This window comes from Sceloporus occidentalis, unplaced genomic scaffold (assembly GCF_023333645.1).
Source record: "Sceloporus occidentalis isolate IW3139 unplaced genomic scaffold, rSceOcc1.0.p SCAF_172, whole genome shotgun sequence".
NCBI classification, from domain to species: Eukaryota; Metazoa; Chordata; class Lepidosauria; order Squamata; family Phrynosomatidae; genus Sceloporus; species Sceloporus occidentalis.
This window is the reverse complement of record NW_028317152.1, coordinates 1,593,899-1,620,747: the sequence shown is the minus strand read 5'-3', so window position 1 is coordinate 1,620,747 and position 26,849 is coordinate 1,593,899. Positions and strand designations below refer to the sequence as shown.

The 26,849-nt window shown below is 40.7% G+C and overlaps 1 protein-coding gene across 1 annotated transcript in view; it reads left to right on the top strand.

The window, feature by feature from the left end:
* The first annotated feature begins 904 nt into the window (after positions 1-904).
* Positions 905-26,849, top strand: part of LOC149279312 (protein Wnt-8b-like) — a 65,225-nt gene continuing 39,280 nt past the window's right edge. Inside the window, exons 1-3 of the mRNA XM_089501333.1 lie at positions 905-1,024; positions 4,002-4,330; positions 5,404-5,937. Of these exons, the coding sequence (XP_089357459.1) occupies positions 905-1,024; positions 4,002-4,330; positions 5,404-5,937 (983 nt within the window). The remainder of the gene's footprint in view (positions 1,025-4,001; positions 4,331-5,403; positions 5,938-26,849) is intronic.

Sequence of the window (26,849 nt, the reverse complement as noted above, 5' to 3'; positions counted from 1 at the left end):
TAGCTTCTCTTGAGAGTGATTTAGATACACCAGGGGACTGGGCAAATAAGTGGCAGATGAGGCCCACCGGACCTTGAGGTGCGACCCGCATGAGATCTGCAGGCAGGGCAACCGTGATTGCAGAATCGCAAGGGTCCTGCTGCTTTCCTGTGGGTTGCTCTCACAGCAGTCAGTGTGTTTCGTACCGCACAGCGGAAGCGGAACCCAGCGGAGTCACGTGAATTTATGTCACATCGCATGACTCCACTCCATTCCTGCTTCCGCTGTTCGGCACAAGAGAAGTTGCTCGTGAGCTACACAGTAGTCCAAGAGTGAGAGATCTTCAGTGCAGGTAAGAGGGTGGGGTTGTATGCGTGATTGAGGGAATTAATCTTTGAATGAATGAGTATATGAATGAGTGTATGTGTGGTAGCATGGATGTGTAAGTGGGGGAGCAAGGCACAGGGAGCCACGTTTCAGCATGTATTGGCTGACTTGGAATGATAGGAGTGTGATTGCTAACAGCAATCACAGTCCTATCAAGCCCAGGTTCCTGCATTTACTGGTTGCCTGGGCATGATTGGAGTGTAATTGCTGTTAACAATCACACTCCCAGCATGCCAAATCAGCCAGTACATGCTGGAACCTTGGTATGCCTGGGCATGATAGGAGTGTGATTGCTAACAGCAATCACAGTCCTATCATGCCCAGGTTCCAGCATGTACTGGTTGTCTGGGCATGATAGGAGTGTGATTGCTGTTAGCAATTATATATATATTAATATTATTAATATTATTATTGTATTTTATTGCAGGCTGATTTTTCTCAGCCCCCAAACATATATATTTCTGATGAAGTAGCCCGCTGCAGGAACAACTTGGACACCCCTGGTGTAAGGTAATGCACTTTGGTACCAAAAATAATCATGCAACTTAACGGCATTACATTGGGAAAAGCAGAAAATGAGAGGGACTTAGGTATAATAGTAGACCATAGATTTCGAAACAAAGTGCAGTGCCAGTCAGCGGATGCAAAAGCCAATAAGGTATTGGCATGCATAAAAAGGAGTATTACCGTATCGGATATAGGCCGCACGCGAATATAGGCCGCACCCTAAAAGTTAGGTGCTTTTTTAATGAAAAAAGATTCTGCCCCCCCCCGAGATATGCTGCCTCTCTGTCCCGAAGATGTCCCCCCCCTGAGATATGCTGCCACTCTACCCCCCCCCGAGATATGCTGCCACTCTGTCCCCAAGATGTCCCCCCTCGCCAGACTTACCGGTGCAGACTCCACGGGGTCTTGCGGGGCTGGCGGGGGACATCTACACATAACACGTATTCAACTTCCGGTGCCGGCACTTCCGCCGTGGGAAGTACCGGCAAGGAAGATTGTTCACGCAGACGTTCACCGGCAGTGGCGATGCGAGCAGAAACAACCTCCGCTGCCGGCACGTCTGCAAGATGTGCTTTAAAAATCTTTAAAAAGATTGTTAAAGCACATCGTGCAGATGTGCCGGCAGCGGAGGCTGTTTACGCGCATCGCTGCTGCTGGTGAACGTCTGCACGATGCGCTTAGACAATCTCCCGTGCCGGCACTCCCCCTATGGGAAGTGCTGGCAGGGGAGGCTGTCTGAGCGTATCAGAGAGTAGGATACAGGTCCCCTGCACCGCTGCGGGGGATCTGTATCCTAACCCCGCTGCCTGCCCGGCGCCCGGGACTGCATGTCCCAGCCGTCGGGCGCTAGACCCCGAATATAGGCCGCACCCCCACTTTAAAGACTTAAAGGGGGGGGAAGTGCGGCCTATATTCGAGCCAATACGGTAAATCACAAGCTGAAAAAATTATTTTACCTCTTTATAAAGCAATGGTGAGGCCTCACCATTTTAGGGCACCAGTTTTTAAGAAGGATGTTATAGAGCTGGAGCAGCATCAGCATAGGAAAGGGTTCTTTACAGTAAGAACAATACGAATATGAAACTCTATGCCTAACTCTCTGTTGTATTAGCAAATTGATCCAGGGAGTAATAAGATTACCACTATGGAATCACGAAGGATTTTCCCCCCCAGTAGTAATCCCCCAGTATCTTTTCATTATTCAAGAAGCATGCATGAGATTTGGGGCTTTAATTGTCTATTGTACTCAGCCATCATTCATTTGTTTGTTTTTTTTAACATGTAGTTAAAGGCAAATAATATACAAGCAATTCAAAATTGCTGTGTGCTTGTTTAGTAAGTGCTGCCAGCAAGGGAATGATTTCTGTTAGAATACTATTTTCGTGTATTCTGTTGCAACTATTGTCCACTGTTTGTGTTATATACTGTTCCGTCAGTAGGTGGCGATTTCACTGTTCACGGTTTATGTGGTATGTTCTTGTTTGTCTTAATAAAGTTTTCTGAATGCCTCATCCATGTTTGAGGGGATAAGACATTGCACACTTCTGTAGAGCTTTGAAGAATTTCTAACAATTTCATGCAAATCTGAATTAACCTTCCAAGTATATATCTATGAGTTTTCTAGAATATGAATAGTGCTGTGGCTTAGATCTTTGTGAAAGTGATTTTTGTGTCTTTTACTGGCATTGCTTCGAGGACACTCCATTTTTAATGTTTACCAGTGATGTTTACAGTGGGATAATTTTAAAATATTACAATTTATAAAGCAGTGCTTTACTTTAATAAACTTTCAAATTATACAAACTGACTTGGATAGTGCTCTGTCACCATCATACTGTAGTGTGTGCAGAATGATGGCTCCATCTTGTGGCTGAATATGAAAATCTCAGTTTCCAGATATTCCTCTAGAAGTTTCTAGAAGTAATGTCTGACGCAGAGATTTGTGCAGGTTATGTAGTTGATAGGGATAAAATTATCTATTTTACTGTAAGCTTAGTGTTATTAATAATTTCTGACATAAACACTACCAAGAGCATAGTGGAAATTATCAAATAAAAAAATATATTTTTTTATGGAAAGCCATGTGCCCCCCCCCTTTTTTTACAGTACAGTGTATGTATGTATCACAGAGCCCCACAGTAGTAAAATTCACAGTGATATGTAGTATAAGTGTATCACAGAGCACCATAAAACTCACAGTAATATGCAGGTATGTGTGTAAAATAGTGTCCCGTAGTAGTAAAATTCACAATCACATGCAGTATGATTTTATCACACAGCTCCATAAAACTAAGTAACGTGCAGTCCTTGTTTTCAGGTTGCAATAAGACGTCCTCCTCTCTCCAGTGTGTATTACAGAACTGCACTTTAAGCCTCTGGGCCTGCTGCTTTCCTCATTCAGTGCCTTTGCATTGTATGAGTTGCAGTTGTCGGTTGTGTGTTAGCAGCATCCAGTCCATATCCTCAGCCCAGACAGGCCTATCCTGCTGTGTGACCAGCGCCCTGTCTTAGGACTATCCTGCTGTGTGCCCAGCGCCTTGTCTGAGGACTATCCTGCTGTGTGCTTCTACCTTTTTGTATTCTTTCTATTATTTTGTATAGTTCAGGGTTATTTCATTATTTACAGTATCTCACAAAAGTGACTACACCCCTCACATTTTTGTAAATATATTATTATATCTTTTCATGTGACAACACTGAAAAATTTACACAATGTAAAGTAGTGAGTGTATAGCCTGTATAACAGTGTAAATTTGCTGTCCCCTCAAAATAACTCAACACACAGCCACCAATGTCTAATACCTTGGCAACAAAAGTGAGTACACCCCTAAGTGGCCACCATTATTTTCCAGAACTGCCTTAACCCTCTTGGGCATGGAGTTCACCAGAGCTTCACAGGTTGCCACTGGAGTCCTCTTCCACTCCTCCGTGACAATATCACGGAGCTGGTGGATGTTAGAGACCTTCCGTTTTGAGGATGCCCCACAGATGCTCAATAGGGTTTAGGTCTGGAGACATGCTTGGCCAGTCCATCACCTTTACCCTCAGCTTCTTTAGCAAGGCAGTGGTCATCTTGGACGTGTGTTTGGGGTCGTTATTCTCACGATGGGCTATCTGAACGTCTGAAGGATGAGTTGTCTACCCGAGACCAACCTGCTGATCTTGAGGAATTTGTCTCCTTGGCATTGAAGCTGGATAACTGTATCCGTGAAAGACAGTCGTACAAAGCAAAAAAATATGAACGTACTTTTTATCATCAACGCCGTCCCCTTTCTCCTCAGGGGCCATCTTCTCCTGCTCTACCCCCAGAGGAATCCATGCAACTAGGTGCTACTAAACTGTCTCTGGCCGAGAAATCTCGTCGCAGGTCACAAGGACTTTGTTTGTACTGTGGGCAGAAGGGTCATTTTGTACGATTTTGCACCAATAAACCGGGAAATGCCCACTCCCAGTCCAAGTAAGGGAGCCTTGCCTGGGAGAACGTCAGTCAGCTCCTAATTTTGAAAATAATTTGATTGTTCCAGTTTCATTGGAGTGGAGTGGAAGGAAGATCTCTTCGTCTGCTATGTTGGACACTGGGGCTGCTGGCTCCTTCATCGACAAGTCCTTTGCTCTCCTGCATAAGTTGCCTCTTCTCCAGGTTTTTCCCCCGATTGCCATTTCTGGCCACCCTTTGCAACCCTCGTTTATCACTCAACCTACTTCTCCATTATTACTTTCGGTAGGGATACTTCACCAGGAAACTATATCTTTCCATGTCATCTCATCCCCGTCCTGTCCTGTGGTTTTAGGCCTTCCATGGCTACGGTTACACAACCCTTCGATAAACCGGTTTACCGGGGACATTTTAGGATGGGGTCCTGCTTGTACTCAGCACTGTCTTCCTACTACCATTATTAAAAACACCTCTATTTCATCTGTTTCCGCTTTGTTGATACCCTGGGCATATCTGGAATACCGGGATGTTTTTGATAAAAAGCAAGCGGAGGTTTTACCTCCCAACAGACCTTATGACTGCCCTATTGAACTCTTACTGGGCATGTTACCCCCTTGTGGGTGTACTTATCCATTGTCCTTACCCGAATCCCAAATTCTAGAAGATTACATCAAAGATACGGGGGTTCATTCGCAAATCGACCTCTCCTGCTGGTGCAGGATTTTTTTTGTTGAAAAGAAGGATGGTGGTCTCAGACCATGCATTGAATATCAGGGTTTGAACAATATCACTGTTAAAAAAAGTATCCGCTCCCACTCATTCCTGAATTGTTTGACCGCTTAAGGGGTTCTACCGTGTTTACTAAGTTGGATCTCCGTGGAGCTTACAATCTACTTCGAATTCGTAAGGGTGATGAGTGGAAGACTGCGTTCAATACTAGGATGGGACACTATGAATACACCGTCATGCCGTTTGGGTTATGTAACGCTCCCGCAGTGTTTCAGGAATTCATTAATGGCATTTTCCGTTATATATCTTTTCAATTCATCATTGTCTATCTGGATGATATCTTGATTCATTCTCCGGATCTCCAGTCGCATCGTTCGTATTGTGCTGCAGCGTCTTCGTCAAAATAGATTATACGCCAAACTCAAGAAATGCCTATTTGAAGTACCTCGCGTCTCTTTTTTGGGTTTCATAATTTCAGCCTCTGGATTTGAGATGGACCCTGAGAAACTTTCCGCTATCTCAGAATGGCCCCAACCTCAAGCATTACGTCCTCTTCAGAAATTTTTGGGCTTTGCTAATTATAGAAAATGTATTAAAAAATGTTCTAAGATCGTGACTCCTCTCACCAATATGACCAAAAAAGGGTCTGACTGTAAACACTGGTCAGCGGAGGCCCTTCAGGCTTTTACATTACTTAAGAATGCCTTTGCTACTGCGCCGGTATTATGTCACCCTGACACTTCCAAACCCTTTATTGTTGAGGTGGATGCTTCTGAGGTGGGGGTAGGAGCTGTTCTTTCACATCGCAGGGATTTCAACACTAAACTCCATCCGTGTGCCTATTTCTCTAAGAAATTTTCTACGGCCGAGATGAATTATGACGAGGGAATCGTGAACTGGTAGGCATTGTTATGGCTCTTCAAGAGTGGAGACATCTGCTAGAAGGGGCAAGGAATCCTATAACTAGAGTATTTTAGCCATGCTAAAAGACTTAATCCTAGACAAGCCAGATGGTCTCTGTTTCTTTCTAGATTTATGTTCGTTATCTCATACCGTCCAGGGTCCAAGAATGTCAAGGCTGATGCATTGTCCAGACGGTTCGTATCTGATGCTGATACTAAGTCAGAGCCCGAACCCATTATTTCACCATCCCGGATTATCTCTGCGGTTTCCACCCACTTACATTCCCCCCTGGTTTCCCGTATCCTTAAGGCTCAGACAGAGATTCCCGTTCATAGTAAATGGCCTATGGATACTCTATTTGTTCCTGCATCCGAAGGGGGAAATGTTTTGTCCTGGGCACATGCATCTTTACCTACTGGCCACCCTTGTGCCCGACGTACCGTTGAAATTGTGAGTAGGCACTTTTGGTGGCCTGATGTAAGATCTGATTGTATGGATTATGTTGCCTCCTGTATCGCTTGCGCGGTCGCCAAAAGTTCCCATGGTAAGCCGTCCGGTCTGCTTCAACCTTGGCCCATTCCCCTTCGAAATATCAGAAAGAGGGGCGCATAAACATGTGGAAAAAAAAATAAAACAACACAATAGTGTAATCCAATCAACTAAAGTGGTGTGATAAAAAGTATATAGCACTCACAAAAGTAATAAATATAGAAGGCCCATCAGATGGAAAGTATCTTCTTGAAATCTGGAAAGCAAATGAAGAGACCAATGGTGCAGTATTAAAAAGCTTATGTTTAATATAAAAAAGCTAATAGAACTCACAAAAATGTTGGCATAACCGAAAATGTTATGCTAAAAGGCTCAATTAAAATGTCCAACAGAAGCAGAGTAGTCTCCAACTCCAACGAAGGGTAGTAGCAGCAATCTCAACGCGTTTCACCAAACACAGTTGGCTTCTTCAGGAGAAAATCAAATGAATAAAATCCAAATGGTAGAACAAAATGTAATCCGTGGGTTCATGTCCTCAAACTTCGGCTTTTAAAGAGGTTATAAGTACGTCCTCGCGTCTGTGTATATTTCCGTCATCACGTAACTACGTGTTGCGGGTGCATCAACACGCAGCTGCGTCTATTTTCTTCACATTGTCGGCACTTGTTCTTTGTCACTCCGAGGACGTATAAATAAAGTTCATTAAAAACAAATAAAAAACAAGCGTTTAAAACACATAAAGAACAAGCGTATTATTCTTCTTTGAAGCTGGAATATGTGTAGAAAGACGAAGAGGAACCCGCGGACCAGGAGGCAGAAGTAAATAAAGACATACACAAACAACACATGGATATATATGTGTCTTTAGCTGATAAATGAAATACACAGACACCAATAAATAAATAAATATATATAAATAAATATATATATATATAAATATATGTGAGAGGAAAATCTCTGGAATTATATATATTATATATATTTTTATATATACATTTCACATTCATATATATTTATACACATTTATACACATTTTTTCAATATATGTTTATTATTATATTTTCTATCTACTATTATTTCACTACACTTTTTTATTATATTTCTTTTTATTATATATTTTCTATTATTTTTTTGTATTATTTTTTTATTATTATTATTTTTTATTATTTTTATTATTTTTATTTTTTAGAATTAGGGTTAGTGTTAGGGTTAGTGTTGAGATTAGGGTTAGGGTTAGGGTTAGGGTTAGTTTTTTAGTTTATCGTTAGTGTTAGAGTTTAGAATTAGGGCTAGGGTTAGGATAGTTTTTTAGAGTTAGGGTTAGAGGTAGGGTTGATGCTAGGTTTTTGACACATTATATATTATTTATATCACTTATATACACAACATTATTTATATGTCTTCATACATTTATTGTTTTATTTTATTTTATTTATATATGCATTTATTTATTTACATATTCATATATATTAATATATTTCTAATTCCATTAAATATGTACACACATATATATTTTATTAACATAATTTATTAATCATTTTTTTATATACATATATTTTTTTTTTTTTTTTTTTTTTTTTTTTTATAATTTTTTTTTATAATTTTATATATGTATATATTACAGTATTTTTAATATAATATAATATATTTCTCATTTTTTCTATTAATATTTATCCTGATTTTCAGGGGATAAACTTACCAGTTCTCCATTATTGATTTGACCTTCCTTTTTATACTATATTTTTATATCATATTCCTTTACTATATCATCCTTTCTACATAGTTTTTAAATAATTAGATTTTGGAGTTTTTCCTTCCAGAGATTTTCCTCTCACATATATTTATATATATATATATTTATTTATATATATTTATTTATTTATTGGTGTCTGTGTATTTCATTTATCAGCTAAAGACACATATATATCCATGTGTTGTTTGTGTATGTCTTTATTTACTTCTGCCTCCTGGTCCGCGGGTTCCTCTTCGTCTTTCTACACATATTCCAGCTTCAAAGAAGAATAATACGCTTGTTCTTTATGTGTTTTAAACGCTTGTTTTTTATTTGTTTTTAATGAACTTTATTTATACGTCCTCGGAGTGACAAAGAACAAGTGCCGACAATGTGAAGAAAATAGACGCAGCTGCGTGTTGATGCACCCGCAACACGTAGTTACGTGATGACGGAAATATACACAGACGCGAGGACGTACTTATAACCTCTTTAAAAGCCGAAGTTTGAGGACATGAACCCACGGATTACATTTTGTTCTACCATTTGGATTTTATTCATTTGATTTTCTCCTGAAGAAGCCAACTGTGTTTGGTGAAACGCGTTGAGATTGCTGCTACTACCCTTCGTTGGAGTTGGAGACTACTCTGCTTCTGTTGGACATTTTAATTGAGCCTTTTAGCATAACATTTTCGGTTATGCCAACATTTTTGTGAGTTCTATTAGCTTTTTTATATTAAACATAAGCTTTTTAATACTGCACCATTGGTCTCTTCATTTGCTTTCCAGATTTCAAGAAGATACTTTCCATCTGATGGGCCTTCTATATTTATTACTTTTGTGAGTGCTATATACTTTTTATCACACCACTTTAGTTGATTGGATTACACTATTGTGTTGTTTTATTTTTTTCCACATGTTTATGCGCCCCTCTTTCTGATATTTCGTTGCTGTACACTTGTGAGGAGTGTTGTTCCAGGGAGCTGCAGAACGTGTAGGAGTATATATTTCAGTATTTTACACTTTATTATTTCACTATTATCACGTGAAGGTGCTTTTTTCGTTCTTTATATTGTTTCCCATTCCCCTTCGACCCTGGACGCACTTAGCTATGGACTTTATCGTCGACCTTCCACCGTCAGAGGTCAATACTGTCATTTGAGTGGTGGTTGATCGTTTTTCTAAAATGGCGCATTTTGTTCCCCTTCTCAAATTACCTTCGGCTCCTGAGTTAGTTCCTGTTTTCGTTGCCAATGTTATCCGTCTGCATGGCATTCAGCTTCAAGTGGTATCTGATCGTGGGGTACAATTTACGGCTTTATTTTGGAAAACCTTCTGTGCCTCCTTGGGCATCTCTAGCCTTTTCCGCCGCTTATCACCTCCAAACTAACGGTATCTCGGAAAGAACCAATCAAGCCTTAGAACAGTTTTTACGTTTATTTATTAGTGATCACCAGAATAATTGGACTGAACTCCTGCCTTGGGCAGAATTTGCCAGAAATTACGGCTATCATCCTTCCTCTCTGCCCACTTCATTCGGTGACTCCCAGGTTCCTGCTGTAGATCTATATGTGAAACAATTACCGTTAGTTTGGGAAAAGGTTCACCAATCATTAGATAAGGCAGCCTGTAATTTCAAACGCCACTCTGACCGTCATCGTCGTTTGGGTCCCTCCTTTATGGCAGGTGATAGAGTCTGGTTATCAACCAAAAATATTAAACTTAAAGTCCCATCCATGAAACTCGCCCCTCGATATATCGGTCCTTTCCGGATTCTTCGTAAAATTAATCCTGTCGCTAATGAGTTGTTCCTTCCTCCTTCCCTTAGAATACCCCGTGTTTTTCATGTTTCCCTGTTTAAACCCCTTACCTGTAATCGGTTCTCCAAATTAACCCCTCGTCCTCGTTCTGTGATTGTGGATTCCCATACTGAATATGAAGTACAGTCTATTCTAGATTCTAAGAAAGTTAGGAACTCTATTCTTTACTTAGTACATTGGAATGGTTATGGTCCAGAGGAAAGGTCATGGGTTCGGTCCTCGGATGTACATGCTCCTGCTTTACTTCGCTCCTTTCACGCTAAAAACCCTGATAAACCTGGGAATTTACGGCCTTCGGCCGGCCCTCGGGGAGGGGGTAATGTCACGTCCTTGGGTCCCGTTAGCCGCGGGCGGGGGTCTGCTCGCGGATCACGGGGACCCGATACTTCTCTCTCCGGACGTCCGCTCGTGGCGCACGGGCACCCGAGAGACTTGTACGTTCTCTCCGTGCCGGCGGCGGACAGACCGACCGCCAACACGGGAGAAGGAAGGTCAGTTCCGGGAACTCCTCGACGGGTAGATCTAAGGCTGCCCGTCAATGCAAGGGGTTCCCAGAAGGGTTCCCTTACCTGTTGTCCGTCCGTCGGTCCGTCCACTAGGGGCGCAGCTACTCCTTCTGGCTGGTGCTGTGGACGTGATGGACGTCTGGAGGCGTGGTCTTGACGCTGCTTGGAGGCGGGGTTTTCTGTTTGGCGCCAGATTTTAAAATCCTTGCTGAGCTTTCACAGGCACCCTGTTGTGGTCTGCTACCTGTGTATCTGAGATTTCTGCTGATTCCTGTTTTTGACCCTTGCCTGCCAGACCTCCTATTTGCCTAGTGATTCTGTACCTTTGCCCGTGCTACCTGTGTACCAACCCGGCTTGTCTGACTACCTGCTCCTGTGTACCGACCCGGCTTGTCTGACTACCTGCTCCTGTGTACTGACCCGGCTTACCTGTCTACCAGCTCCTCTGTACCTGTTTATCATACTCAGTACTCACCTGCTACCTGTGTTCACGGAGGATGTCGCACTGTTGGGATCATCTAAGTCCTGGATTACCGCTGTTGGGGCTTCTCCCTATACAGCAGTTTTCTGGGCAGAATAACTCCTGAGGTGAGTACCTCTAGTGATACAGACGCGACAGTTATCATGTTGGAATACTGCCCTGAGGTCCAGTCTCCGAAGGGAGGGGATCATGCTCTGCTTCAGTATGTCACAGTACATGTTGGCATTCATGGTTCCCTCAATGAACTGTAGCTCCCCAGTGCCGGCAGCACTCATGCAGGCCCAGACCATGACATTCCCACCACCATGCTTGACTGTAGGCAAGACACTTGTCTTTGTACTCCTCACCTGGTTGCTGGCACATGCACTTGACACCATCTGAATCAAATAAGTTTATCTTGGTCTCATCTGACCACAGGACAGGGTTCCAGTAATCCATGTCCTTAGTCTGCTTGTCTTCAGCAAACTGTTTGCGGGCTTTCTTGTGCATCATCTTGAGAAGAGGCTTCCTTCTGGGACGACAGCCATGCAGACCAATTTGATGCAGTGGCATGCCCTGTGAAACTGCTGTATGGTCTTGCCCACTGTGCTACAGCAGAGTTTCAGGGTCTTGGCAATATTCTTATAGTGAGAAGAAAAGTGATGAAAACCAGTATGAAGTGGGTGTGTAGAGAAGGAAATTCAATAAAAAATACTTCCCTTTTTATAGTGTAACCTTCCCGGATACTCAGCTGCAGCCCGTACAAAACACTCTCCGGGTGTTTCCAAATAAGAACTAAGAACACTAGGGGGCGCTCGTGTATACCGGTTTCAATGAACAATAAAATACAAAAAAGATACAACAGGACACAGTTTTCAAATATATATGTTTTATTTTATTTTATTTTTTCATAAAAATACATACAGAAAACGATCCTATATATCCTTAGCACATTCAGCACAGGAAAATAGGACTATCTATATCCTTAGGATTTTCCCTATTGAAAAAATTCATTCTCACATTTCATAACTTTTAATATTACTTTTAATATTATTTTATTTAATAGTTATCTCTATCACTGGGGTATAATGGACCTACATTCTATAGTGATACCGGGTTGTAGAAATGTTCCTTGAGGATAGAGGACATTCTGTATATTGTCTCCAGTCCTCTATGTCTGGAGTGTACTGCCCCTAAAAATAAACAGAACACAATATCTATATATACCACATATGAAATCACTTAAAGCACAGTCCGGCTGTATGATCTTCCTTTACTTACCTCAGATATTATGTTTGTCCGCATGAGGCCTCCTCTGCTTATTCGCCTATATCACGATCTAAGGGGGTGACACCCGATGGATATAATGAATGGCACGATCTTTAAAACAACACTGGCTACCTCCCACTTCCTTCTCCACCATTGAAATGTCGTTTCTCGATCACCAAAATAATATATAGTATGGGCGGCATCAATAGGCACCTATAACGAATATATTGGATCATTGAGTTAAGACACCGATCGATATACCCGATCGTTTTTAACTAAGACATATAACATATAATCTTTACTTACCGATTGCTTTTTGAACCCTATGGAACGTCTGGAGAGGAGGAGACAAACGTCTGGAGAGGAGGAGAACGTCTGGAGAGGAGGAGACAAACGGGAGGATAGTGAAACGGACGGAATGACGACAACGAACGTGTTGACGTCGGCGGAAAAAGATGGCGCCGCACACAATTTAAAAGGACCACACACCGATAATTAAGAACATTCCTGATGAAGCCACGGAACTGGCGAAACGCGTCGAGGATTTTATAGAGCTCTTCTTATTTTTTATTTGGAATTTTTACTTATTTTAAGCATCCCTTAGCGGATGATTGTGAATCTTTTATTATTTTGGCTTGTAAGCCTTGAATAAATAGGTTTTATATTATACCATATAGTGGATGTAGTCTGATTCCAGCATTGGATACAGCTCCACACATACAGATCATCTGAAGCAGTCACAAAAGGAGCAGAGAAAAGACATTTGCTGTGTAAGGGTTTCATAAACCCCTCCCGAAGTGTAAGTGCATTTTGGTATTTGCGTGATAATACACCATTGGGGTCCCCACCTGTCTCTCTGCTTTTTTGCATATTGGTCACACACCCATCTGGAAGACTGGATTGTCTTTTGAAGCCTGTATACGTGTAAACACTGTAAGTGTATCGCACAGACTTGCAGCGATATCACCTGTGTCTAATATTACACAATTATATTTTTTCTTTTTTGTATTTTATTGTTCATTGAAACCGGTATACACGAGCGCCCCCTAGTGTTCTTAGTTCAATATTCTTATAGCCTAGGCCATCTTTATCTAGAGCAACAATTCTTTTTTTTCATATCCTCAGTGAGTTCCTTGCCATGAGGTGCCATGTTGAACTTCCAGTGACCAGTATGAGAGAGTGAGAGCGATAACACCATTTAACACACCTGCTCCCCATTCACACCTGAGACCTTGTAACACTAATGAGTCACATGACACCAGGGAGGGGAAATGGCTAATTGTGCCCAATTTGGAAATTTTCACTTAGGGGTGTACTCACTGTTGTTGTCAAGGTTTACACATTAATGGCTGTGTTTTTAGTTATTTTGAGGGGGCAGCAAATTTACACTGTTATACAGGCTGTACACTCACTACTTTACATTGTAGCAGAGTGTCATTTCTTCAGTGTTGTCACATGAAAAGATATAATAAAATATTTACAAAAATGTGAGGGGTGTACTCACTTTTGTGAGATACTGTAGAAACAGTGTTGGAAGCCTATAAGAATTTTGGTGGTTTGGCCTGTTATGTCCCCAGCTGCCTTACCTCTCTCAACTGACTTTTAATGACGCACAGTGTAGGTAGCTCAACTCATGTAAATTTGGGCATGAGTGTGCAACTTGTGGGGGAATTACTCAGCATTTTTTTCCCATTTACAAAAAGAAGGGGTTTAGTTAGGAACATACTTTGGAGCTCTCTGGGTTTTGCATGGAGACTGAGTGAAGCACAGAATGTCTGGGTCATTAAGGGGAAACTCGAGATCGCTGGAGCGGCGTTATGGAACACCCTACTCCCCGTCACTTCCCCATTATAAATAGCGAGATTATCAAGCCTACTCCCCTTTTTAGACAATTATCCAGGTAAGTGGCTAACATGACTAACAAGGGTTTAACCCCTTGACAACAACTGACATGTCAAAACTTTACCCAAACAGTGTTGCTACAATGCCTTGATGTTGAGGCATTCTTCAACACCAAGATCGACAGCAGAGGACCCGTGTGGCCCCTTCCCCAGATGTCAACGTCTGCCATATATTGTATGGCGATGGATGCATGATTTAAAAGTGACACCGAAAAAACCACCCCAGGATGTACTGTGACCACTCTGGAGAGCGGGAACAAGCCCTCTCGTAAGACCCTCCTGAGAACGCTGGGCTCCCCCTGCAGGTTAAATAAAGATACTGCATTCAACCATGCAAGTCAATTGAGCCCAGCTTTCCAATCACAATGTGATAAGTAAAATAAATAAATTAAAAAAGTAAAAGAAATTGGTAACGTGTAAAAATAGTTCCCCACTAATGTCACCATCAGGGGAAACCTTCCAGTTCCAACAAAATGTAAAAAAAAGTCCAAATATACACTCACTGACTAATACTTAATCAGCCAATCACATGGCAACAACTCTTTTTGTCTGAGTATTTCAGAAACTGCTGATCTACTGGGATTTTCACGCACAAACCAGGGTTTACAGAGAATGGTCCGAAAAAAAAAAAAGAAAATATCCAGTGAGCGGCAGTTGTGTGAAAATGCTTTGTTGATGTCAGAAAGGCAACAGTAACTCAAATAACCACTCGTTGCAACCAAGGCTTCAGCAGCAGAAGACCATACCGAAACCACACCAAAACAGGAAACTGAGGCTACAATTTGCACAGGCTCATCAAAATTGGACCATGGAACACTGGAAGAAAGTTGCCTGGTCTGATGAGTCTCGATTCTAGCTGTGACATGCACGTGGCAGGGTCAGACTTTGGTGTAAACAACAGTAAAGCATGGATCCATCCTGCCTTGTATAAATGGTTCAGGCTGCTGGTGGAGTAATGGTGTTGGGGACATTTTCTTGGCACACTTTGGGCCCCTTAGTTTCAATCGGGCAAAAGCCTACCTGAGTATTGTTGCTGACCATGTGCATCTCTTTATGACCACAGTGTACCCATCTTCTGATGTCACAAAGCTTACATTATCTCAAACTGGTTTCTTGAACATGTCAATTAGTTCACTGTACTCCAATGGCTTCAAGAGTCACCATAACTCAATCCAATAGAGCACCTTTGGGATGTGGTGGAACAGGAGATTCGCATCATTCATGTGCAGCTGACAAAACTGCGAGTCCTAAAATTAGCGCTACATCTTCACAAAAAAATCCTGCATGGAAAGAGTAAAAATAATGGCATATTAAATGCCCATGGGCTGTCTACATTTTTTAAAAATGTAGGATTTCATGGGGTAAATCAAATTGGCCCAGTTCACAGATGTCCCAAAAATATGCCCTGTGCAAAAACTGAGCAAATTCCAAAAACAATTCACTCCTCTCAAAGGTATCCTTTTACCTCCCAAATAACTGGGGGTTTGACGGGGTAAACTGAATTGGCTGGGTTCAACAATGTCCCAGATAACACATGGGGCAGGATGACCACGTGTCAAATTTCCAATTTTAAAAATGCCCACTTCCCAAATGTGGCCTTTTAGCCCCCAAACAACCCAACAAACCCATGCATGAAGTGGTTCACTGTACTCAGCAGATGTTGCTGAACACATATTGGGGTGTTTGACAGTGACATATTCCAAGAGTGGTTAATTCATACTAAAATTACAATGTGTGGGGAAAACCCCCCCAAAAAAATTACTACCACAAACTTTGACTACAAGTAGTAGTAGAATTAGTGCATGGAAAAGGTTAAATACCAGTACTTAAAATACCCTGGGGTGTCTAGTTTTCAAACGTATATTGTTTGATGGGGTAAACTGAATTGGCCAGCTTAAAAGATGTCCCAAATAGGACATAGGGCAGAATTTTCAACATGTCAAAATTCCAAGTTGAGAAAACTGAATTGTGCATTCCTCAAATGTGGCTTATTACTCCCTAAACAGCCTGATAAACCTATGCGTGGGTGGTATCACTGTACTCAGGAGTTGGTGGACTCATATTGGAATATTGTTTGACAGTGACATATATCAGGAGCTGTAAATTCATACCTGAAGTAAAATGTGTGTGAAAGAAAAAACACAAAAAAAGACTGGTGGTAGAATTAGTGCATGGAAAGAGTTAAAATACTAGCATTTGAAATACCTTGAGGTGTCTAGTTTTCAAAAATATATGGTTTGATGGGGTAAATTTCGCATGAGGCAGAATTACCAGATTTGGGAAAAAATGGTTTTGAAATAGCAAAACGCTCATTGTAATTATTGCCCTATAACATGCAGAAAAAAAGTTAAAAAAAAACAATACATTGGGTAGTTCTAAACTCAGCACAAATAGTAGAATCTATTTAGTAGGTGTTTCAATAACTTTTATAGATAAATAATTTTTTTTTTTTTTTTTTTTTTTTTAACATATTTTAGACTTTTTTATAGTAAATTATATGATACAATCATATAATGAAATCTAAACAAAGCCCTTCTTGTCCTGAAAAAAAATATAACTATATAACACGAAGGATACAAAAAATAAAATCAGCCATTGTCACGAAGGGGTTAAGGAATGTTTAGGATTCTAGTTTATGGTTCAGAGGGTGTGTTTTGGGTGGATAATTTGTAGTCTGTCAATGTAAATAAAATTTTGTTAGGGATAAAAATTTCAGCTTTAAGCTTTGGTAGAATATAAAGCCAAATTTTCTGTGTCTTACATGTCTTTTGAGGATGCTTTGAAATACATACCAATGGTTTGTTTTGCTACTTTAGAATGAGCAGATAGAAAAGTTTTAGTTTTGAAATTTACAATCCACTATTTAGATGACTTTCTATTTGTTGGAACACCTAGGAGCAATGGGTGTGTTTTATCACTGAACTCTTATTTGGATTTGTCTAAGAATCTTCGGTTTTCCTTTTCCAGGGATAAAACAGTTCACGCTATGACAATCCTTAGACATCATAATTGATACAGAGAAAATGAGCAATACCTCACAGGCAGCAAGTTCAAATGTTGGGAATACAACTAATCACCGGTATGATAACTACAATAATTATTGTACTTCCTAACTATTTTCTTATTTTTTATGTTTACCTGGGAAAGTTTTGGACCGTGTTGTGTGAGGCTCATCTCCTTGCGGCTGTACATTCTTCAAGGTTTTTAAAATCAGGAGTAAATTATTTGAGCAAGTAAGAAATAAGATATGCAATCTGGATGTATCATGTATCATCAGGGATATTTAGTTCTGTAACCTTAATCTTCGTAGACTGGTTCGATAGTAATATACACTTTTACTGATTGTATTCTTCCTTGTTTTCACATCAACATTGGCTCTGTCTGATGATTGAGGTGGGCTGCTATAATCACTTACAGTCCTTGTCAGAGCGGTATCAGCGCTGCATGACGCAGTTTCATTCCAGCTTCTGCTTCATATCTCTAGCGTTAGCTCTGTCTCAGGAAGGAAACAACGATCTGGTGGGTGTTCCTCAAACAGCTTTTCAATGCCCCCAAACAGTTTCTGTGTCATCTTTGTCCCTTAACAGCTTGTCAGTGACCCCAAACAGTTTGTGTGTGCCATCTTTGATGCACAGTGTGAGCGACCAGCTTTACCTACTATGACATCAGCTGCTTGCTTACACTGTGCATCCAAACTTCAAGGCACGATCAAGTGACTATCCTATCTTTTGGAATCCAAAGGATTACATTTGCAACAGCGACATCCTTCACTATTAATAAAACATATTTCCCGGTATAACATTTTAAATGGTTACATTCGCTAGTCACCTCTGATGAAGACACAACGACAAAAAGTGTTAGGTGCGCAGCATCCAATACCTCCAATATTAATTGGTGATATTTAACTCACTTTGTTATTACCCATACTTTTACATAATTTTATTAGTATGTGTATACCAAAATGTAATTTGTACGATTGTTTTTTAATACTTGTTACCCTGTTGGCGGTATCTGGAGCTGCTAAACATTTTATTCCACTCTCCCACTTTCTATTTCCTTGCCTTTTTGGCACAGATCCCCACTAAATTATAATTTTTAGACCATGACAAGTTCATTATTTTGGATTGTAATATTTACTAAGAAGATTATAAATTGGTTTATGTGTACATTCCTATGGCTAGACATTTTTTTGGGGGAGGGGATGTACTTAATGATTCTGGAAATACAGAGAGGTAGTTTGCTAATCTCAGGGGACTACACTTCAGCACTTAGACTACACTGTGAGGGTAGACGACAACAAAGATTTAGTGATGAAGTCATACTCTTAAAAAAGTAGTTTGGGTTATATTATATATGGCGCATATTACATCCTAATGAAAGAGGGTATACTTTTCATTCAATGGTTCACAAAACTTATCCCAGAATTGACTATAGTGGATAACTTTCTACTACAACATATTTCTAAATGTAATGTTGATCACATTACATGGTCAGATCATGCACTCATTTAAGGTTACAGAAATTTGGCACCTTAATAAGTTTGAAATGGCTGATCCCATGTACAACAAAAGTTTCAAACACATTGGCAGATATATTTTTTTAAGAAAATTCTACTGCAGATGTGGCTTTGGAGATGGAAGGGCAGGCTCATAAAATCGTTATAAGAGACCACTTTATCCAACACACGGCCCATGTTTAAAGCTTGAGGCAGGAAAAGAAAGCTTCCTTAGAGACACAAGAGATGAAGATGGTGCAAAAATGAACAGACATACATAAACAACATACAGAATTGGGACTAAGAAGATTGAAACAAATTTAAGGTGAAAAGGGTAACAAACCTGATTCACTTCCAGCAAATAAGTAACTATAGCAAAAGGTCAAATTTCTTAAATTATAAATGAAAACAGGTATAACATATGCTTTTCCTATGTTCAATGAACACCTGTACAAAGTTCAGTCTGATCTGCCCAGTTACCAGCCAGATATTAGAACTGTGCATTCGAACTCTAAATTTTCTTCAGAAAATTCATGGGATCTTATTTTATTCACACTCTCACTCACTGTTTATCTCTCTCTCTCATCTCTTATCTTTTCTCTTCTTTCTATTTATAAGAAGATGCAGAGTGTGAGAGAGAGAGTGAATGAGCATAAGAGAGAGTGAATGTCGGTGACAGGCAACTAATTTTGTTCCCGAATTAAACCCCTCCCCCAATTTTCAGCCAAACCAAATGGGCAGGGAACGAAATTTGTTGCCCAAAAATGAATCATAACCTAATCAATTACTAGATATACCTTTTTGAGCCGACTTCCAATACCAATGTTACCCACTTACGCGTGGGAATATCGGATAAATGTAGTAATTTAATATTTATGCAGAAACTTTAGCAAAAGACATTTGATCAAGTGGACTTTGTTAGGAGCCTTCAGACATCAGACAACACTAGAACATTAATCAATATTTTACAACTATCTCAAGGACCTCTTGTTTTATCCAGTCAGTAGAGCTCTTGTTTAATCTAGTCTATGAGCAAATGTCAGAGAAAGACTGGGAGGATGCAATATTCAATGTAACTAAAATCTCCAGATGTGTTGTCTAGAAATTACTAAGATATTACTAAGGGCCATGTGGACAAGAGTATTTAACAAATTAAATACAATTCTACAGGCTCAAATTGAATTAGTGCCGAAGGGAGGTTTGTTGGGTATTATACTGGAAATTCGACTTGTGCATTCCCAGAAGTGGACAAAAACCAAGCAAATAGCCCAAAATCTTTGTCCGAAACTTGCAGGCCCTTTCATTCACTCTCTCTCACACTCTTGCTCACTCTCTCACTATCTCTAAATGGTTCTGTACCTGCTCTGCGACTACTTCTGCTTCCACTTTTGCTTCTTCATCCTCTTTTTCATTTTCTCTCTTTTATCTTCTATCTTCATCCACATCTCCCCGGACATAACCTTTTGCAAATTCCACTAAAATGTTGGCACTTCCCCTTGAGGTCCTCTCTCCCTATCCTTCAATCGGGGGTAGCATGTCACTGAAGTGCTACCATTTTGGCGAAAGTTCACACTAGGTTAAGTCTGCTGTGATAGAAGTTAAAAGAGAGAAGATGAAGAACAAGAAGATGCCTAAGTGGAAGCAGAAATGATCGACAGAGAAGGTAAGGAAACATTTAGCGAGAGTGAAGGAGAAACAGAGTGAATGTGGGCACTGGGCAACAAATTTTGTTTTCCAAAGAAAAATTGCCCCCAATGTTCCTCCAAACCAAATGGGCAGGGAACATAATTTATTTCCTGAAAACGGATGGGCCAAAATTCAGCCGAATAATTTGTCTGAATCGTTTTTGGCCCGTTTGCACATGTCTACTAGATATTCTATAAATTGTAAAGCAAATTTAATATTTAATATAGTATATACAAAAATATGGTTGGAGCCTTTGATAAGACACATAGTGAGTGACTAAAATTCTGGGAGATTAGCAAAATTGGGGATACAAGAACTAGGAATGAAAGACTACAATGTGCATGACATGCATAATGCCTGCGTAATGGAGTGTAGCATCTGTGTACTTTTGAACAAATTGTTAAATAAAAATAGAACATGTAATGTGATCTTTACTAGATGTTTATGTATGTAAATACTTGTGTGTACAGCTAGAGGGCAGCACTGCCATGCCCTGTTAAAATACAAAAAGGATGTTAGGTATAAAGACCAAATCTGGTGGTAAAAGCTAAGCAGTAAAGCAGTAGTAAGATTCCATTAGATATTGTGCTGATTGGACCACTTTTAAGTTTATATTATACATAACTTATACTAGGATACTAGTACCACACAAATAGTAAATCATTGCAATAAAGGAAAAATGTAAGTATACTGATCTATTTATGTTTATGGAGCTGTATTTCTGTGTGTGTGTGTGTGTGTGTGTGTGTGTGTACATATATATATTAATAAACTAACCATAGTTCTTCTGTGGATTTAGGCAGCCTCAGTTGCTTCTCTTTCTTCATGTAATCCCAGACAGCCTCGATGATGTTGAGATCATACCATCACTTCCAGGACTCCTTGTTCTTCCTTACCCTGAAAATACTTCTTAATTACTTTGATTGTATGTTTAGGTTCATTGTTATGCTGCAGATGCCTCTCTGATGGTATTGCATGATGGATAAGTATCTGCCTGTATTTCTCAGCATTGAGGAGACCATTAATTCTGCCTTAATCACCAACTCCATTTACAGACCAAAACTTGCAAGGAACCTCCACCATGCTTCACTGTTGCCTGCAAACATTCCTCACATGTTATAGCCTCTGACAATCTTTATTTTCCTTACCTTACAAACGAATGTTCTCACTAACAGTGGTAAGGTTTGGTGACATGCATCTTACTGCCATCAGGGGGAAACAACCATTACATTAATAAGGGGTCTGGCTGTCCTGGGGCCATACTCTGGAGCTCCGAGTATAGAAGGTCTCAGCCAAACAGGAAAGATCTCTCAAGTCTCTTGATTGGCTGAGTGTTCAGAAGCCTCTGCTGAGTCCCTCCTTCACACAAAGTTAAGTGTAAGCTGCAGACAACACCAGGTAAGAATGTGTGTGTGTGCGTGCGTGTGGACCCGGGCAAGCAGGTCAGGTAGGAGTCCATGTGCAGGGGATATTGGGGAGTCTGTCTGTACCCCTTTATGAATATTGAAGGATAGGTAGGTACAGACAGAGTAGCAGAACTGGAAGATAGACGGGAGCTGAGGCAGAGACACTGGAGCTGAGGCAGAGACACGGGAGCTGAGGCAGAGACACGGGAGCTGAGGCAGAGACACGGGAGCTGAGGCAGAGACACGGGAGCTGAGGCAGGTACAGGCTTGGGTTGAGGTACAGGCTCGGGTTGAGGTACAGGCTCGGGTTGAGGTACAGGCTCGGGTTGAGGTACAGGCTCGGGTTGAGGTACAGGCACTGGCAGGTAACCCCACTGGCAGGGCAGATGGCAGGTTCAGGCTCAGGCTAGCCCACTGGAAGGGCGGACGGGAACAGAACAAGACAGTGCCAGGCACGGGTACAGGCTTACGCACGGGTCAGACCTGCCCTGACTGAAGGGCAGGGCAGGTCTTATAAGGACAGGGCTTCACTCAGGCGCACCTAATAATGTACCTAATAATGAGATTCTGAGCCCTCCAGAGGGAGGAGGGTGGCCACTAGTGGTATCTGATGGATATGTCTGAGGTATAATGAAGCCATGGTTCAGGCAGCGAAAAGTGGACCCTGACAGTGTGGCTATGTTTGTGTGATTATGTGTGCATATGACTGTGTTTGTCTCTTCATGTTACTGTGGGTGTGTGTAATATCTGGTAATAAACAGCTTTTCTGTGCCTCCAAACATTATTTAACTCTCAAAAAAGAACCTGTATTTATTACAGTTCCTTAATTATTACAAAAGTGTAACCCTTTTAACGCAACACATTTTTAATCCCTGCTATTAATAGTCAAAAATGTCACACATTTTGCTACAACTTGACACTAATGTTTAAATATTATTGAATATTACATAGCCTGTGTGACTACAATCCAGTATTGGAAGAACATTCATTCTAAAATATTAGGCTTGTCTGTGCCATCTTTGCCCCCAAGCAACTTGTCATTGTTATTTTTGCCCCCAAACAGCTTATTTGTGCCATATTTGTCCCCAAACAGCCTGTCAGTGTCAACAAAGATCAGTAGAAGAGAAAATTCTGGTGTTGGGGAGGGGGCCCTGGCCATTTGTTTTGTAAGAGGCCTCAGAATTTCTGATGTCGGCCCTGCATATACTAATGGACAACAGTGGCCCTATTAAAGTCTATGGAGCTCCATGCAGTAATGAATTTTAACTTTGTTTTCAGTATTGCCAGTCACATTTGTTTATAGCATTTATTCCAGCTCAATATCTCTTGAAACTCTGCATCTTTGATTGGACTATATAAATCTGTTAAGTAAATAAGATGTTGCAGTGTTGACTGCGCAGGGATATGAATCTAGACCTGGATGGGTTGTGTTTGGAACAAATGAAGGAACCTTTTATCTTTATGCTTTGAACCCTGTTGTATATGGGCCCTCCTTGCTTCTTGTTTCTGAAAGTCAAATTATACTGCTCATTTTACAGCTCTGTTGGATATAATGGCACTATATAAAATGATAATATATATACACACACCTTATTTGCTCGATTATAAGACGACCCCCCAAATCTGAATACTAATTTAGGAAAAAAAAAAGAAAAGAAAAAGCCTGAATGTAAGACGACCCTATAGGAAAAAAGTTTTTTACCAGTAAATGTTAATTCATCGAAACAATTTTTTTTTTAAATAAAAGCTATGATTCAGAAAAATATTTTGGTTTTATTTTTCTTCTATTTTCCAACCTGCCCCCCAGTTATGCACATCTGCCCCAGAAATGCCTTATACCCCCTATATGCCACTGTGCCCCATGATATGCCTTTTAACCCTCTAAATGCCACTGTGCCCCATGATATGCCTTTTAACCCTATATGCCACTGTGCCCCATGATTTGCCTTTTGACCCCCTATGTGCCACTCTGCCTCCAGAAATGCCTTATACCCCTAGAGGGTTAAAAGGCATATTATGGGGAAGAGTGGCATATAGGGAGGTTTAAGGCATTCAGGAGGCAGAGTGGCATATAGAGGGTTAAAAGGCATTTCTGGAGGCAGAGTGGCATTAAGGGGGTTAAAAGGCATTTCACAGAGCACTCTGCCTCCAGAAATGCCTTATGTCCCCCATTTAACACTCCCCCGCCCCCCCTCCCCAAACTTACCGGTGCTTCTGACTTCCCTGTCATGTAGCCGGGGCAGCGTGTAGATCCCACGCACTTACGCTGCAGCCGGAAGGAGGCGTGGCTAGCAGCGGGGGTTGTCTGCGTCCATCCCGCAGACCTTCCCCGACTGTCTGAAAAAAACCTCGTCTTATAATCGAGCAAATACGGTATTTAAATGCACAGTGGACTTTATTTGGCATTCTACTGCATGAATATAGGTGGATACATGGGGCTTTTAATTTTCTTCCTTGCACAGCTACGTCTACTGAACTAGGCAGCATACTTAAAGGGAAATTCCTATTCCAGCTATGAGTTATGCATATAAACATTCACACTCACATGTGCACGTGTTTGCATACATCAGTTTCCTTTGGGTTCCTCTATCCTAACCTAATCCTAATGTGAACATTCATGAAAAAATGACCATGGCATTTGTTAATCTTCAATGGAATGGCACATAGAATAAGGATACATTTTCTATAACCCACCTAACATATGAACACAAAAAATTCTCATATCCAACTCCCAACCCAGCTTAGGCTAGCCCAGGGGGCTTGATGGGATATATCCAAAGTTATTAAAAGAGCTTCAGAGTGTTCTAGTGACATACGTAGTAGCACTTCACAATACAAAAAGTAGCAGGGAAGTCTCATGGAACTACAGACCCGTAAGTCCTATGCCAGTAGTTGGGAAATAAATGGGAACCATGCTGAAGTAAATAATTGTTAGATATGTAGATGCAAATGGCTTGCAAGATCAGAAACACCATAGGTTTGCTGCTTGAAGATCTTGTCAAGCTAACTTTTTTGACAGGGTAACTAAAATAGTAGATATAGCTGTAGATATAGCCTATATCTACAGTCAGTAAGGTCCCCAAAGATTCCAGTGTTTGGGTTTGGATGTCAAAATAGTTGAATAGATAAGGCATTGGTTGAGTGACAGGACACAGAAGGTTGTAGTTAATGGTTTGTATTCAGGAAAAGATCTTGTCACTAGTGGGATAGATCAGGTGTATTTTATTAGTGATATAACAAAAGGTCCCAAAGGTAAGGGCTCCAGAGGATAGAAATGTCTGACTAAGTAGACATTCCTGGTGGAACACAATAAGAAGAATGATCAAAGGTGTGTCAGCATCAGTTTAAGGTTGATAAATCTAAAATAATACACTTGGGATATAAGAGATATAAGAGAGCATTGGAGACACTTTGCTGTCAGTAACAACAGAACAGAGGGACTTGGGAGTAATTGCTCTGAGGTAAAAGGGAAATACAATAAACCATTGGAAAAAGCAAGCAGTTTGCAAGCTTGGGCTACTAAAACGATAAATGGTTTGCAGAAAATAATCTTAATATGTGTAGTATGTATAACAAAACACATGAGGGTTGTTTATTTCAAAAGAGGAGAAATGTTAAAACAAAGAGTTCATGATCTATTTATTGAGGGCTAAGTGCAAAATGACTAGATGGGCTGAATGGTTCTTATCTGCTCTCAATTCTATGTTAGCCCCAATGGCCTAGCTAAATTCATCCTCACACCACTTCTCACAACCAGGAACCGCAACCTCACCACCTTAGTGGTACCTGGTAAGTCTTCTGTGACAGTCACTGCGTTCTGAGCTCAGCCGCTAGAAAGAAGCCAGTCCTCACAACATCACACAAAACACTCAGTAAAATGCCCCTCATTACCACCTCACCTCTGGAAGTGCTACTCAGGATAGTGGCCTCTCCTACCATGTAAAACAGGCTAGAGGAAAATGTGTGGATCAGAAAAAAAGTCTCCTTTCCTGAGCCATCAATCTACACAAATCCTTGTACTCACAAACTCAACTTCCAACTAAGTGCCAATTTTCTTTCCCTTCCATCCCAAACCAGCAACTAATGCATCCCACCAATCTTTCCTTGGTGTTATGTAGAACTTATGTAGGAGTAATCTCAGGGTGTACTGCAAGTTATAAATTGTATTTTTCCAAAATGATTGCTTTTGAGAGTGAGATTGTAATACTGACATTCCCTCCTGAGTCATTTTTTACTGGTAGTCAATAAACTGGGTAATAATACCGGTATATGCTTGGAAGTTGTTGTAAGTAACATTTTATATTACTTAAGAAATATTTACATACTTACATTTTGCACGGGTGTCTTTTATTGCTGAATCTTAGGCTTAAACCACAAGCTGTTCCTTGGCATATTTTGTTTGTTACAAAGATTTTGTTTTTTTGTAAGATGACTCCCAAACGTGTGTTGCAGTGCTTCCAGTGAAAACATGAATGGAATAAATAATGTTATCGTAAGCAGAGTTGGCCTTGGGTTCACTATGTTTCCCTGCCACTTTAAGGCTGCTGACTGGGGATGCGTGCCTGCATGTTATGTTTTCACCTCCACTGCAGCACCTTGTCTCACCTTGTATTGAGCACTCTTAGCCAGCAGTCCAGGTATGACTGTGAGAATGACTGGTTTCATGATACACACATTAGACATCCACCTGGCTTTTGCAATTGCTCCATAAAACAGAAGCATCCATTAACTGATGTAGAAATGGTGTAGGTGGTAGATACGCAAGATTTTATATATACATATATTTAGACAGACTTGCAACTCCTCCAATAACTTCTGTTTCAGTACATTCGGATTTATTTTAACTAAATAGTTCCAGTGGCGCCTGACCTGGTCACATGACCCCAAGGATTGAGTGAGGGAAGGATGGAGAGGGTAAGCATTCGTGCATGTTTCTGTGTGAGCTAGCATGTTTGTGTTTTTGTGTGAGCACGGATGTGTTTATGTTCGTGTGTGTGAGCACGGATGTGTATGTGTGTTTGTGAGCATGACTTTGTATTGTAGCATGTTAGTACATGGTAATACATGTTAGTGAGTTTGTGATCATGTGGGTTGGCGTGAGTGTCTAAGCCTGTGTAAATGTGAGAGTGTGTGTTAAGTTGGGG